The following is a 16,638-nucleotide window of genomic DNA, read 5'->3' as shown; positions in this document are numbered from 1 at the left end:
ATCTGGTCTTTCCTTATGCTAACACCAATATTCTCTGTCAACATTAACCTTTTTCATTATTCCAGGTCTAAATACAATGGATATTGGAGAGAATTATTTGATTCAATTATAGTGCTGTATTCGAGGTAGACTTCAGAGTAGCAGTTATTATCAGTCAATTAATAGACATTTATTGTCCCCTATATGCAAGACGCTGTGCTTCAAATACAATTACAAAATTGTTACTGTCCCTGCCCTCAGGGGGCTTATAGTCTACTGAACTGTGTAGGATCATAGAAGCATAGATCTAGAGCTGGGAGGGACTGTCAAACACAACCCTTCCATTTTACAACTGATGAAACTGAGGCCCAGGGTGGTAAGTGACTTGTCCCATGTCACAAGCAATCTACTGTAAGGTGGGAGGGGGTGATAGTAAGTATGAAATTTAATTAGGAAGAGAAAATTGCTCTTTTCTACAAATTTTCGAATGAAGTAGAAAAGTGTTATATATGCATCTATTATTCATTTCCTTTTAAAAATACTGATGCAAATTTTTAAAGAGATATAAGCAACAATATGCGTGTGTGTGTGTGTGTGTGTGTGTGTGTGTGTAAGTAAATGTAGTCAGGATGCACTTTTAAGGTTAATCTGCAACAATAAATCAAGCCATGATTTGTAGCACTTGCCATAAATGCTCACATGGAAAATTAGCAATAGGCTTGAGCCAGCCCAAGCTGACTCCAGCACACCCCTGGATATAAGCCAGTACTCATTTGAGTGACAAGTAAGTCCATAGAATTTTAACAGGTGCTATATGTCAATGGAAAACAGGACCCTTGCTCATAAGAAGTATGGGTGAGATATTCTTTGGGTCTTAGGTTGCTTATTCATAATATCAAGGGACTGAGCTCTTTATGAGGTACTCTGAAGTTACAGAAGGCTTTCCTTGCAACAACTCCAGTCAAGTAGGGAGCTCAAATATGACTATGCTTATTTTAAAAGTAGGTAACTGAAGTTCAAAAAGATTGTGACAAGCTCATGGTCAACTTGGACATATAAGGTTTTCTTTCCATTCATCCATCCATCTGTCTATCATCTATCTATCTATCTATCTGTCTGTCTGTCTGTCTGTCTGTCTGTCTGTCTATCATAATACTTAATGATGTATAGGGTTTTTCATCTATCTGAATGTCTAATAATCTGTAAGGTTTTTCATCTGTCATAATGCTTAATAATCTATAGGGTTTTTCCTCTATCAATCTATCATAATGCTTAATAATTTATAGGGTTTTCTCTATATGTCTATCATAATGTTTATCCAGATCTAAAAAGTCTAGGATTCTCAGAATATCTGATAACTAAAGACACATGGGATGATTATAATAGGTAGCATTTTTATAATGATTTATGATTCACAAAGCACTTAGTATATATTCTCTCATTTGAGCCTCACAACCAACCTTATGAAGTAGGCCCCTCTTATTATCCCCATTTTACAAATGGGGAAACTGAGGCTGAGATTTTAAGTATCTAGCTATAATTAGTGTCTGAGCAGGCATAATCTGAGATTTATTACGAAGTAGCCTAAGCATTGTAAAACAGAATAGTAGAAAACTGAGTACTTAAGTGCTATAGGGATGCAGCATATTTGCATGATGAGAGAAAGGTTGAAATTAATCTAGAAAGTCTTCCCAGAGTAAATTAATTTTGAGTCCCTCTGTTTGGAGAAGAGAAATGCCAGGTAAGGGTATTATATCAAAGCAAGTGGTGAGGAACCACCAAGAGGAGTGGAGAGAGGAGGTTGGAGCTGGAGATGAGAGTTGGGGGGAGTCTTTCGCACGTCCAAGTTTCAGAGACATCATCCTGTATTCTGGTGGAGCCCTAGCGTCCGTCCTTTTGGCTGCTGCACTGAGTTCCAGAGATGCTTGTAATGCTGCATATTCTGTGACCTGTATCAAAACGTGTGATGATTATTTAGTAATGTATGCGACGTATCTTGTGGCTTTATCCAGCTGTAAATTCTGACAAGTAAAAGAAGTGCCAAGCTTGGTCTCAAGCCCACACATGTTAGAAATTGAGCGAAATGTAAGTTCCTTAAACTGAGTATCAGTCTGATCTATAAATGGAGCATGAAGAGTACCATGGGATTTGGAAAGCAGCTTTATCTCTTCTGCCCTGGTAATGGATCTGTTTTTAGTGGAGTACCATGGGAGCATTATATCTCTCAAGAGAGTGAGACTGGAGCAGTACAGGAAATAATCCCATGTTGAAAAGGACACATTAAGTCCAGAGGTCTCTATGCTTTCTCTGAGGAAGAACTACTTTTGATTTCTTAGAAATAGTTATGATCTTTTATTGGGAAGTTAACAATGCAAGGCACTAAGCATTTATTAAATACCTACTGTGTGCTGAGTCCTAGGGATACAAATAGAGTTTTGCAAAAAGAAAGATAGTTCTTGCCTTCAAGAGGCTTACATTCTAATGGAGAAGACAGCACAAAAAATGGGTAAAAAAGAGGGGGAAAAAGAGTGGTGAAAGTGCTAGCAGAGTTGTGGTGTTGAGATCCTTTGGAAGTCAGAAGCACAGGTGGAAGGAAAATGAAGTTAGGCTGACCTAAGACCCTTCCCTAAGATGGAGGTGCTGAGAGAAACTCTCTGATGAGTGAGGGGGGCCTGGCATAAGGACAGATGTTCCACGCTTAGGAGGATGCAGCATGGACACATAGATGTTCCAGTGTGAGGAGGCCCTACCCTCTAAGAGAGGTTCCAGGATTGAGACTACAGCTGAGGCATGGTGTTAAAGCCCTGAAGGTCAGAAAGGAGAAAGGGAGTGAAGTACTCTGAGTGTAGCACTGAGGGGAAGTACTGCAGTATGGCAAAAACTATCTATACCAACCTCTTATCCACATGGTCCAGAGAGTCAATTCAATAAATATTCATTAAGGGCCTAACGTGTGCTGAATAAAAGAGGTATTTAAGGGTGAAAATGAAACAATCCCTATTCTCAAGGAACTTATATTAGGGGAGGGGAAGGTAATAGATATAAAAATATACATTAGGTGTTTCTCTTAAGTGATTTCAGTTGTTTCTGACTCTTCCTTTTTGGGTTTTTCTTGGTAAAGATATTGGAGTGACTTGCCATTTCCTTATCCAACTCATTTTACAGATGAAGAAACTGAGGCAAATAGGGTTAAGTGACTTGTCCAGGGTCACACAGCTACTGTCTGAGGTCAGATTTGAAGTCACGAAGATGAGTCTTCTTCATTTCAAGCCTAGTTTTCTATCCCCTGCACCACCTAGCTGCCCTATACACTTGGTAGCTAGGTCCAGATTAGTGTGATTAATGAATTCCCTGAAATGGTAGTATTTGGATTCATACTACATATTTCCAGTAAGCTGGAGCCAATTACCATATTTTACATAATTATAACGTTGAACAGTGAGAATTCAAATACGTGAGACCACTTCAAGGGATTCATTATTTGTACTCATCAGGACTTAGATTTAATAGAAAGTAATATTAAGTGATTTTAGGATTGTGTACTCTCATCTAGGGAGGTGATTCAGGTGAGGTTTAGAGAGAGATTGATAGCTTGTGATCTTATAGTTCAGGATCCTGTGCATTTTAGACCATGGCAAAATATTTGGGTTAGATCATAAATAAGATAGGGTCTATAGATCTGCATTGGGAATAGGAAAATAAAGAACACCTTCCAAGACAAATAGACTTCTTTGTGCTAAGTATTATGGCCCAGGAAGTTCAGTTTTTATTGACTCATGAAAGATATATGCTTTAAGTACAGATGGATGACTTGTCTTTTTCCTGCTGGCATTTGAAAAAATATTCATTGACACCTTCCCTTGCTTGACCAAGATATTGGTATTAATGAGCTTTCTCCCATGACCCCAGGTATATCTCTGTAATAGAAATTGCTTAATATTAAGTTTCAGGTAATTTTTCTGTGCCACTAGGTAGTCAAAGTTAAGAAACAGAAATCCGGAGTAGAAGGATTGAAGTGACAGGTAATTTGAATAGCCCTGAACTAATTGTAGACACCTTGGAATATTGCCATTTCATCATGAACGGTTCCATTCAACTCATTTTTACCTTTTTTTGTTCATTTTATTTTACACCTTTATTACCAAAGTATGACTTTCCCTTGACTGTACACCCTACTGAAATTGATCCCTTACTTGTAATAAGGAAAAGCATTTGATAGGCTATGACCTGCCAATGTATTCTACTTTCTTCCCTAGTGCTCTTCCCTACATCTCTAGAAGGCAGCTAGGTGGTACAATGTGTGTGGTACAATGCTGAATTTAGAAGAACAGACTTGATTTCAAATCCTGCTTGAGCCACTTGCTAGTTTTATGACCTCATTCAAGTTATTTAACCTCTGCCTCAGTTTCCATGAAAAAAATAACATCTATCTTATAGGGTTGACATGAGCATCAGATGAGATGATGACGTCTACAGTGCTCTGTAAAGTTCAAGGCTCATTATAAATTCCAGTGACTATTAGCTGCTATTATGATTAATAATTATGAGAGGGTATGCTTTTTCTTTGTCTTATAATTTAGTAGCAAGGTTGGTTGTAACAATTTCTCAGGGTTTGGGCTCCTTTTTAGCGGTCGTCTCATTTTTTGATATTGCAGTCATGTATTTCGTTTATCTTATTCTCACTGTTGTCATTTATAGAAATATTACTATATTTCTCTGAATTTCTCAGTTATTCGTAATACACAAAAATAGTCCATTATATTCAGGTACCAGTTTATTTCATGCACATCCACCCTGCTTCTGGTTCTTTATTGCCACAAAAGTGCTGACATTAATATTTTGCTACTTACTGAGTCTTTCTGTTTTTGACTTCTTCAAGCATAGATGGTCAGCAGTGAAATTTCTGGGTAAAAGAGTATGAACTATTCATTTTTATATTATAATTCCAAATTTCACTCCACACTTGAAACCATTCGGTAAGATGATACTGGAGGACAGGGGATTTGGGGAAAAATCAGATATTTTGAGTGATTTGTTTTGTGTAGAAGTAAAACCTTGCAGGTCAAAAGTTGGGACTTACGGGCAATGAGGATTTTGATTATAGTCTGATCAGGAAGTTTATTTCAAAATGCTTTTCCTTTTTGCAGGATTATTTTTAAACTAGCTGAATTACCCAGCTAACAGCAGCAACTCCATTCTCTAGAACAAAATGGCAACCAGCAAGAGATCCTGACATCTTTTCCAAAAATTTTGGCAGACTTTCAGCTATCTGAACACTGTAGATTAGACTGAGCTAGATAGCATAGGGGAGTAAAATCTGTATCTACTTTTGTCTTTGTTTTCAAGAGTCTAAATTAGTGTTTTATTTTTGGTTCTTTGGTAGTGCACAATAATAACTAACCAGCCTGATGGAAGGCATTTTGGGGGATGGTTTTTTATTGCATTTGTGGGTTTAAAAAATGTTGGTGGTTGATTTTTGCTTATCGTGAAACAATAATGTCCATCTCCTTCCCCTCCCCAATCTCTTTTTAGAAGGTATTTCTCTCCCTTCTAACACTGGGACTCCTCCCACCATTTCCCTTTCATTGACTGAAATAATAAAGACAAATAGCTGAGGCTGCGGAGGTTATGATAAACGGCTTAATTTTGTAACAGTTAATTTTAAAAGTTTTATTCTCAGCAGGTGTGTAGGCTGTTCCAAGGGCCAAATGCTTTGGATATTGTTGCAAGGCTAAAGTTGGTCAAGTCAAAGTAAATCTTTTTCATTTGAAGGCTTCTGGCCCATAAAGTGTGTGTGTATGAAAAGTGAAAATCAGTGCAGAGTTATAGTAACAGAAACAGTTCTTTTTAAAAATTAATGGAAATATTTAGAAGTATCAAAAGGGGGGGGGGGCATTTATGGAAACTACAGCCAAGAAAGATAAGATTCTTTTTAAGAAATATAACAAATAGCAGAGCTTGGGTCTTCAGATACATATTAAAGCCAGTTAAATGATCTAGAGGGACAGAGGATGAAATAAAGGATAAGCTATCAGAGAGATCCAAAGAGAGAGCAAACTGAGGGACTTAGATCAAGTACTTAGAGGAAGTACAGTTTTCACCTTTCATTGGGAAAATTTGGGAAAAGGTGACATATGAGTAATTGTGAACGAGATAGATATCAATGCACCTGTGTTTTCAGGAGAGATCTTTCTAGTTTCTGATTTGTACAGTAGTTACATTTTAAAAATAAAGTACTTAGAGGATTATTGTTAGCAGGCTCACCAATTTCCTTACTCTTTGGCAGACCAGTCATTTTAAATTGTACTTTCAAAATCCTATATTAGAAAATTGAAGAAGTGACAGTGGAGGCTTACACCAACACCAATTTCAAAATTATTCCTACAAAGATTCCGTGAAGAACCCTGTAATCTCTTTTCCTTTTTGATAGACATGCAGTTTCATACTTTTAAAACATTAAGTTTTCATCTGTCCTTTGTTAATTTCCTTCTGGATAATCTCTATTTGGGAGGGGAATAATAGTGAGCTGAAAAAAAACCTAGAAGCAGAAAGTCTTTTTTGCCTTGCCTCAGAAAAGAAGCAAAATCATTTGACATAATATTAGTCATCTAATTTCTTTTAGAAGTTAGTGGAACTATCTAGTTTTGCTATTCAAGCTTTTCAATATTAATTTTTAATAGTATAATAGACAATCATAATTAATTCATTATATTAATCATTGCATATGATTACATATAATTAGATATATTAGTTAGTAATTAATGTTAAAATATTATTTTCACATAAAATAATATATAATATTAATATGATATAAAAATATAAAATAATAAGTAGAATAGATGGCACGTTTTTGCTAGGACGGTCAATGTGCTTTTAATATATGGTCTATGGAGGAAGCAAAAACTTGGGTTTGAATTCTGCCTCGAGATAGCTTATTAGCTTGTGTAATGGTGAGCAAGTATAATGTAAATGGGGGATTATATCACCTTCCTCACTGGGTTATTACTAAACCACCCAGATGGATCTATGATCTCATTCATTTGGAACCTCCTTCCATTAATGCATTTTGCAACTCATCCATTCCTGCCTGTCCTGTGCCACTCTTGTCCATCCCACCCCATCCCCCACTCCAAACATAATGTGTGTATCATTTTACAAACTTGAAAGGACCACACAAGCACCAGCTCTTATTATTTGGGGATGTTTATCTAGTGGCTGAACACTTGGAAAATTCAAAATCTTTCACACAAGAAAAAGAGAAGAGGGCAGGAGGGAGAGGGAGAAAAAAGGAGAAAGAATGGGAGAGACAGGCATATCCATATATAAGTACATACGGAATAAATACAAAGTGAATTTGGAAGGGAGGGCGCCTCAAGCTGTGTTTGGAAGGAAACCAGGGATTTCCTGGTGGAGAGATGGAGATGAGAATGAGAGCATTCTTGAATTATTCAGATAATCTGTTAAGCCCTAGATCCAATGCAGGTGGACCGAAAGAAAATACTTTTTTTAGAAGCAGAGGGCATTTGTTTGGAAGTATGGGGTGATCACTGTGGGATGTATAAGGAAGGTTCTGAGTGCCAGGTTGGGCACTTTGCACTTGATCCTTTCATGATGTAGAGTGCCTGAAAAGTCTTAATAGCTTAAAACTACTTTAAGACTTTTGGAATACATTGTTTATAGTCAGGTCGAGAAAATACCCTCATTATACCAGGAAGTTGGATTTGTGGTATATGAATTAGAAAATGAAAATTCAAAAGAGTACAGTTTTTATCTGAGGTTCCAATGTGTCTATGCTTACATTTTTTTCTTTCTTCCTGCAGTTGTACAATGTTAGATGGAGTTATGATTCTGCCTGTTCTCATGATGATAACTTTCCCCTCACCTAGTGTGGAAGGTAAGGCATGGTTCATACCTATTTCCCCCCACCTATAAGATAGAGGATAACTGTAAAAGTGAATAATATATAGGAAATATGCTGCTTAAGTTTTCTTTGCCTGTATACACTTAGAAAATTTTAATAGGGATGTCATTTTCCTGGAAATTCAACATTTGAATGGCACATTGACCAATGAAAGAGGGAAGGGAAAGGAATAAACATTTATATAGAGCCTTCTATGTACCAGGCATTGTGATGAGTACTTTGTATAAATAATATCGTATTTAATCATAGTGATTATTAAATCAACCAAGGTATGTCTTGAGAAAAATGCTTTACTTTTGGATCACAGTTCTTCCAGGTAGGTGGTGCAGTGGATAGAGCTCTGGTGTGGAGTCAGGAAGACCTGAGTTCAAATTTAGCCTTAGATACTTAGTGTTTGACTCTTGGCAAGTTACGTAACCTCTTTATCTCAGTTTCCTCAACTGTAAAATGGGGATAATAACAACACCTTCCTCACAGGATTGTTGTGAAGATCAAATGTTATGAAATTTATAAAGCAAATAGCACACTGCCTGGCATATAGTAGGTGGTATATATATGTTTTTTCTCTTCCCTTTTCCATTCATCCCTTCAGAATACTGAATAACTATTCATTCTTAATGTTTAGATCTAATTCAATTTGACTTTTTTAAGGAAATGCTCTGGCATCTTTTATAGTACCAACAGTTTGTTATATTAAATCAAGTACAATACACACACACACACACACATACACACACGTATGTGTGTGTACATATAGGTGTGTATATTTGTGTGTATATATATATATATGTATAAAAATTGGGTTTATTATATAGAGATATTTAATCACAATCTTTTATTTCTATGCTATTTTGATAGCAAAGGACTTTTTTTATATTATGAATTATATTTTGAATTCCAGCTAAATAATATTCCCAAATATCTGGAATATTTGTGGTGTATAATCATTAATTACAGCATTGGGAACCTAGGATAGTAGATAATTATGACTTTTAGCTGTGTGTGTGTGTGTGTGTGTGTGTGTGTGTGGGTGTGTGGGTGTGTGTGGGTGTGTGTGGGTGTATACGCTTGTTTTCTGTTCATAATATATCAGCATTCATATTTTTCCTTTCATTATATATAAAGTCCTAGAAAAGCTCGTGTGTTGTATGGGTTAGACCAAATGACTTCTGAATTTCCTGCTAACTCTTTAAGATTCAGAGCTTTAGGTTGTAATAAGACTTTACTCGATCGCCAACCAAAGAACAGCTAGAATGCCTTCTGCTTTTCTCCCTCCCATTCGTCGTTAATTATGCTATTATACCGGAGGCGACACCATTGTAGAAAATCTCAGTGCTGTACTTGGGGGTTATTGTTGGCCTTCTCTTTCTTCTTAGAAGCACATACAGGCCAGATCTATTAGACTACATAGCATTAATAAAGAAAATATCTGTACAGTGATGAATGCTTCTATCTCAAAAAGGTTTACATTATGAAATTTACTTTATTGAAGATCTTACTTCAGTGAAAAATTGGTGAGTTATATAACTATTTTATTACAACAGAAACCTTTGACTCCTCTGATGGTATTCATTGTTAGGTCCCCAAATAATTTCCAGGTTGACTATATAATAGAATTTCAAAAGCTGGCATTTGGACCCTCATACAATGTTTATTGTTAGATAACCAAGTAATTTTGACTAACTTAATAACAGAATTTCAAGAGCTATCATTTTTCAGAATGCCTTAGGCCAATTACGGACAAGAGGGTACAAATCAAATAGAATTTTTGTTATGAACCACAAAAGGTTCTTTTTTTTTAGTGGAAGGAAGATTAAGCCTTTCTTTGAATTTTTCTGTATTCTTGCTGAATAATCAAAAAGTTCTTTAAAGGAGGGGGGCAGTAATAGAAACGTCTTAGCATTATGTATTTCTTTCTGTTCCTTTTTACTGTAAAATACCTTTAAAAATATTCAGTGCTTATCACTTATTTCGTCAGGTCTATTATCAAATGAGGGAATTTTTTTTCTTAGTAATAGGAGGGGGCATCTAATGCATCTGTTCTATTTAGGCAGTGATACAGCATTTATTTGTTGCTACTAAAAATATGAAATAAATATGAGCATAGTAGACATTATGCCTTTAAGATTTTAGCGCTTGACCACCAAATGCATTTTTTTCTGGTTCTTTTGATGGAAGCAAAAGGGATAAATGAAGAGAATTTTAGACTATGAGCCAATAGCATGGGGATCTAGTCTGCCACAAATTATCAATGTAACCTTGAGCAAGTCACTGCATTGAAGGCAGCTAGACTAGGCTTTTTCAAGATCAAGCATTCTATGAATAGATGAAACATGTTAATTCAGATTTCTTCTTAGCTGACATAAAGATAATGGTAACAGTAATAATAGCTAATATCTTTTTAACACTCAGGTTTACAAAGTGCTTTATAAATGATATTTTATCCTTACAACAAGACTGAAAGATAGGTGCTGTTATTAGCCCCATTTTACAGATGAGGAAACTGGAGCTAAAAGAGGTCAAGTGATTTGAACTCATGAAGATGAGTCTTTTTGACTTGAGGCCTGTCACTCTATTTAATGGACCACCTAGTTCCCCACAGAACCTTAGATTGCCTTAAATAAGAAGTACAAATTGCCTACATTGACAAATGACCTACAGAAGGAGTAAGATATGTTTTGATGGGGCTGCATATAAAAGTGCAGTAAAATAGTCACCAGGAATTCTTTCCTTTAGTTATGTCTGAGAAGTTACCCAAATCAAGAGAGACCCTTGTTTTATGAGTGGGGCAAATCTGAATTTATAGATGAGGTAGTGAAGCCTATTACGTGGCTGAGTCAAGTGATCTGTGGTTTCATTGTTGTAAGGAGGTCCTCTTCTTATCAATACTTTAGCACATAGATGATTTCTCAAGTTGCTGTGATTAAAAAAAAATGATTAAGAAATTATTGCCCAGCAGCCCATCTTCTGGTGAGGATTCTGCCTACCTTTAGTGAGTCTGCTCTTGAGACAACAGATCTAAAGTTCTCCAGACGTGGAGTTGTTAAGTAAGACCTGACATAGCCTTTGAGAACCCAGTTACCTCTGTATTGCAGAATGAGGCATCAGAGGATTTGAGTGGAGGAGATTTGTTAAAATTCCACCCATTTTAATCTTTTCCCAATAGGACACAAAATAGCACCAGTTTCTTACCCACTCCTATTATTCCCCACACCCTTATTAAAAAAATAAAACATGACTAAAATCATCCACACACCCCCCAAAGAAATGAACAATTTTAAAAAAATGCCCCTAGTTTCCTAACATATAGCAACTGAGGAAAATAATAATTGCCTCAGGTTAATGTTGATTTCAAGTTAGTTTGTGTGAATGAACTTTTCTCAAACTATTTTGCAGAATTCATCCTCTAGAGCAGGGATTCTTAACCTTTTGTGTCGAGGACATCTTTGGCATTCCAGGGAAGCTTAGGTATGTTTCCACAGAACAATGCTTTTAATTGCTTAAAGTAAAATACACATGTTTACAAAGAATACTAATTATATTGAAATTAAAAAAAAATTCTTAAAGTTCCCAAACCCCAGGTTCATAACCCCTCAGGGCTAGAGAGAGTATTGTTTATTTTGACACCTGTGAAAACTACATGTGAGATTACCTAATATAGGTACAACCAAGAGGAACCGGAATCTGTGTTTTACACAGTGTTCCTGAACCTGTAATATATTTAGCAGGAGGACCCAAATTGGCAAATATACTTTAATCTCACTTAATCTAATTATTCATGTATTTCTTTATGGCCCTATTTATCTGCTCATTTATTCATTCATTCATAGACAGAAAAGTCTTGCTTAAGTTACAAGAATAGCCTCTACCAGAAGTTGGTCAGTGGGAGAGGGAGAGACCATAGGGGACTCACTATATGGTTCTATACTTAGTGTGGCTACTTCTCCTCAGCCCTGCTGTATTACAGAACTCTTGAATTCAAGTGATCCACTAACCTTAGCCTTCCCCAGTACCAGAGATTACAGATGTGGGTTACCTCCCCTCCTCTGCTGGCATATGAACTTTAACCTTGGTTATAAGATAGAATTAGTTATAGTAGACTGATTCTAATGAGCTGAAATTATGCTTCGTAGAGACTTTTTGAAAGGAGCCATATCTTTTACTAGACTTCTTTTTCTTTCCTTTTGGCATTAAAACAGTATCTAGACTTCCCCAGGATAGTTTTTCCTTCTTTTTTTATGGGAGATGGGAGAAAGAAGGGGAGAAATTTTGGCTTTTGTGAATCCAGTTTGATCTGTATGTTCACCATTTCCAGTTCATCTATTTTTCTAATTTGTAATTGTTAATATTATTTTTCTTCTCCTTCATCCATGACATCCATTCAGCTACCAAAAAATATGTTCACGTTACTATTCTCTCAGGGTATTGCAGCGGGCTCAGAGGTCTTACCACAATTGTTCCCTCTTACCACGACTTTCCCCTTCCCACATCCCTCCTTCTTAGTCTCCTTTACTCATACATATGACCATATTTCTCCTGCTCAGAAATCTTCAACAGTTCTCTCTTGCCTATCAAATACATTTTAGATTTCCTCACCTAGAAAGGTGAAGTCCCCCACATTCTGGGGACATCCTCCTACCTTTCTGGCATATCTAAAACTACTTTCTGATATAATCTTGACCTGTCAGCCATCCTCAACTACTCTGTATCTCCCATACTGCCCTTGTGCCTCAGTAAGTAAGGCTCTTGTCAGTCCCTGAAATGCCCTTCCTCGCCTGTTGAATTCCTACCTATTCTGTGAAGCCCAACTTAAATGGAACTTCCTCCATGAAACCCTTCCTGACCTTGCTAAAAATCATTTTTATCTCGGATCACATTTAGATCATGACAAAATATTTCTCTAATGATCTTTTTTTATATTATTGTATTTTTGCATTTTTTGTAGTTTTGTATTATGTATATTATATTATTGTGTGATATAATAAGTTTGAAAGCTTACTGAGGGCAGAGCATGAGGCATTTTGATAAACTTTCTCTATTGCTTAGGCAATGCCTTGCTCGCAGCTGAAGGTGTATTGAATTATCACATTTGTGGCAAAATCATTCTGTGAATTTGGGCTGCCTTTGTGAATTATGGTACTTTCACTTATGCTTTAATGCTTTGAAGTCAGTTGGTAAAATTTCTTCCCAGAAAAGAAATTTTTGGTCCAGTTAGTAAGGTTAAGTTAATATAAAGAGCAGACAAACATAGCCCTTGGGGCAGAATTTTGCTAGTGTATCTACAACACCATTGTAGTATCATCTGTACATCACTGTGATTGAGTTTAAGTGGTGAACGTAGTTCATTCAGTTTATAATATGGACAGTATTATGTAGGAACTTTTTATTAAAACCATATTTCAGTATTGTGCACAGGTTGTCAAGGATGTTTTGACAGCAAGGAAGCATCAATCTGGGAAAATCCCTTTGAAGTATCAATTACAAAAATATAGCCATGAATTTCCTTTTTGTGTGTTGTGTTTGGTGTCCAGCTTCTGTACTTTCAGCTTTCAATAGAGGGCAACAGCCATGTTATCTGGCTTTCATTGGGAGAATAAGATTCTATGTAGGAATCAATATTTCCTAAGAAGAGGCAGGTTCAAGGTTTCTCCCTAATCATCACCCTCTTTGTAACTGCTCTGTGGCTGGGAGCATCTGGACATAGACACTCTTGTTCTGTTATAGGCCTTTCAGCAACTAACTTGTTGCTACCCCAGTTTGCTTTATGATTGTCTTTTCTTAGCTTTTGTGAAGAGAGGGTACTCAATGCCACAGACTTGAGTGAGCCTAAATATTCAAATAATGTATTAGCATGGCAGGAACCCAAGTCTGAGTCAAGTTCATAGCAGCTATGATCTCCTGTTTCTAACTATAATAACTTCAGATTGGGTGGCTAGATAGTTCAATCAGTACCCTGGAACTTAGTAATCTCAACCATTATGAAGGATTCTGAACCTAGAAGTAAATGTTAATAATTTGAAGAACTAGTTATCTCTTTCATGTGGGTATCTTGTCAACCAGTATAGCTAGAAACCTGTCCCATCGTGCCTTCTTGCCTTGTGCCCATGTCCTTTTATTAATCCTACACATCCATTTGCCCATTGCATTGGGAACTTTCCCATGACCTACCTATTAAATTTCATGGATACCAGTGTAATGCTTTGGTATTTTTTTATCCAGTACTATACTTAGACTATGCCCTTTGCCAGTCATGCATGATCCAGATGATGTTTTTGTCACTTCTCATGAATATCATCACTGATAATGTAGATTCCTTATACTCACCATGCATCATTCCATTGCTGTTTGAGTCACCCATGATTCTGAATCTTCAGAAATCCTTTAATCAACAAACTTTTTTTAATTTTTCAAATTTATTGTTTTCAGTTTTCAACAATCACTTCCATAAGTTTTAAATTTTCTCCGCCTTCCACTTCCCTCCCCTCCAATACAACATGCAGTCTTATATGGACTCTACACATGCATTCTTATTAAACACATTTTCACATTAGTCATGTTGCATAGAAGGATTAAAATGAATGGGAGAGAGCATGAGTAAAACTAAACAAAACCAGACATAACAAAAGAGAAAACAGTCTACTTCATTCTGTGTTCTGACCACAATTCTTTCTCTGGATGTGGATGGCATTTTGCATCATAAGTTCTTTGGAAATGTTTTAGGTCCTTGTGTTGCTGTGGAGGACTAAGTCTATCAAAAACAATTCTCATACACTGTGGCTGTCACTGTGTATATTGTTCTTCTGGTTCTGCTCACTTCACTCAGCATCAGTTCATATAAATCTATCCAGGTATTTCTGAAGTCTGCCTGTGTGTCATTGCTTATAGCCCAATAGTATTCCATTACATTCATATACCACAGCTTGCTCGACCATTCTCCAGTTCATCAACATTCCCTCAATTTCAAGTTCTTGGCCACAACAAAAAGAGCTGCTATAAATATTTTCAACAAATATTTATTAAGTGGCTACTATGTGCTAGGCAATAGCTTGGATGCTGGGATACAAAAGTCGCCGTTGGGGTGGTTATGGAAAACTTTCATGTAGAAGGTAGCACTTGAGCTGTGTCTTAAAGGAAGAGAGGGATTTTATGGGGTAGAGTTTGAGGAGGTAGAGTGTTCCTCATATGGGGAGAGGGAGGAAGGATGATTACTGGAAAGATATAAAGACAGAAGTTGTAGCATTTTGTGTGAGGAGCAGAAGACCAGGTTGGCTAGGTTACAAAAGGTAGGGAAAGTCAAGTGTAATGAGGCTGGTGTTGTCTGCCATATGGCATCATGGGGTGAACATTAGTTTTAAAAATATGGGCTGTTTGGCAGCATGAAACTTTGGCTGTTGAAGGTGTCCCATAGTTTCTTATTTGACTAAAACTCACTTTATTCTTTTTATTCAGTTCTTTTTTCAGCTCATTGGACTGGTCAAAATGCCCATTCCAGGGATAGGTACTTGAAAGTTAACAGTGGACTTTTAATCCAAGTTTGTGCTTGAATCTGGACAAAATCCATTTGTATTTTTCCATATAAAATAGTGGCTTCTTTTCATTAGTGCCCCATATTTTATTGAGGATCAATTTCTGAGAGCACAGGGTTATTCACAAATGGGAAGTACCTTGAGAATCCCACTTTCTCAGGCAGTTGTTTCCATTTGGACTTTGTTTATGACTATATGATGGGGCAGCTAAGTGATGCAGTGGATAGAGCACCAGTGCAGGAGTCAGGAGGACCTGAGTTCAAATCTCACCTCAGAGACTTGACACTCTCTAGCTGTGTGACCTCATCCTGGGTCACCTCCAGTCATCCTGATGAATATGTGGCCACTGGATTCAGATGGCTCTGGAGGAGTAGTGGGGCTGGTGACCTGCACAGCCCTCCCTCACTCAAAACAAAGTCAAGTGCAAGTCATGTCATTATTTCTCTGATGTCATGGTCTTCTTCGGCAATGAAAGATAGACATACATGAGTAGATGATGAGAGAGATTACTTCTTATGTGTCCTACTCTTTGCCAAAGGCTAGAGATATAAGTTCAAAAAGGGAGACAGTCTCTGCCCTCAGAGAGGTTACATGTGAAAAGGATTGTGGCTGCCAGGGAAAGGTGTTTTGATCTAACAATTCACAGGGTTTGGTGGGTGGAACAATAGGGCAGTCAGTCGATAGTCTCAGTGTAACTTATCCATGACAACAGCTAAAACCTTTGGCAAACATGTCTCACTCTTTTATGTCTTGCTTAGTACTTAGAACATAGGCTCATAGAACAGAGTTACTCCAAATTACATTATGAGGAAACTATGTTTTTGCTTTGTGCATACAGAGGAGAAGTCTGTTTGGAGCAGAGCATTTTGCTTTACCTAATCCTTTGTTTAAAAAAATAATTAATGATGATATCCTGTATTTCGTGTATCCCTACTCAATAGGGTACCATGAATACATTTTTGCTAAAGAGAAGACTTCTTTGGAAACCTAATAGTTTCTTCTCATTTTCATCAGGACAAGAGAGAAGTGTCCTTGATATGGTCACAACCTATTCTCATAAAGATTTCTTTAATGAATAAAAAGTTGATATACTGATCATTAGTTACTGATGGTCATCTTGATTGTCTTTCTTTGAGAATTTACCATATGGTATAGGGCAGCTAGGTGGTACAGTGGATAGAGCACCAGTGCAGGAATCAGGAGAACCTGAGT

The 16,638-nt window shown here is 36.8% G+C and overlaps 1 protein-coding gene across 3 annotated transcripts in view; it reads left to right on the top strand.

The window, feature by feature from the left end:
• Positions 1-16,638, top strand: part of ACVR1 (activin A receptor type 1) — a 158,112-nt gene that overhangs the window by 71,887 nt on the left and 69,587 nt on the right. For 2 of the 3 annotated variants that reach the window (XM_072612035.1, XM_072612034.1), the window contains exon 2: positions 7,800-7,873. In XM_072612035.1, the coding sequence (XP_072468136.1) occupies positions 7,807-7,873 (67 nt within the window). In that variant the 5' untranslated portion in view covers positions 7,800-7,806. Of the gene's footprint in view, positions 1-7,799; positions 7,874-11,347; positions 11,369-16,638 lie in introns of those variants that run through there. The other variant, XM_072612036.1, reaches the window with a different exon arrangement.

The sequence above is a fragment of the Notamacropus eugenii genome, chromosome 5 (genome assembly GCF_028372415.1).
Source record: "Notamacropus eugenii isolate mMacEug1 chromosome 5, mMacEug1.pri_v2, whole genome shotgun sequence".
In the NCBI taxonomy this organism is placed as follows: domain Eukaryota; kingdom Metazoa; phylum Chordata; class Mammalia; order Diprotodontia; family Macropodidae; genus Notamacropus; species Notamacropus eugenii.
The sequence above is the reverse complement of the archived record's forward strand: the minus strand, read 5'-3'. Positions and strand labels throughout refer to the sequence as shown.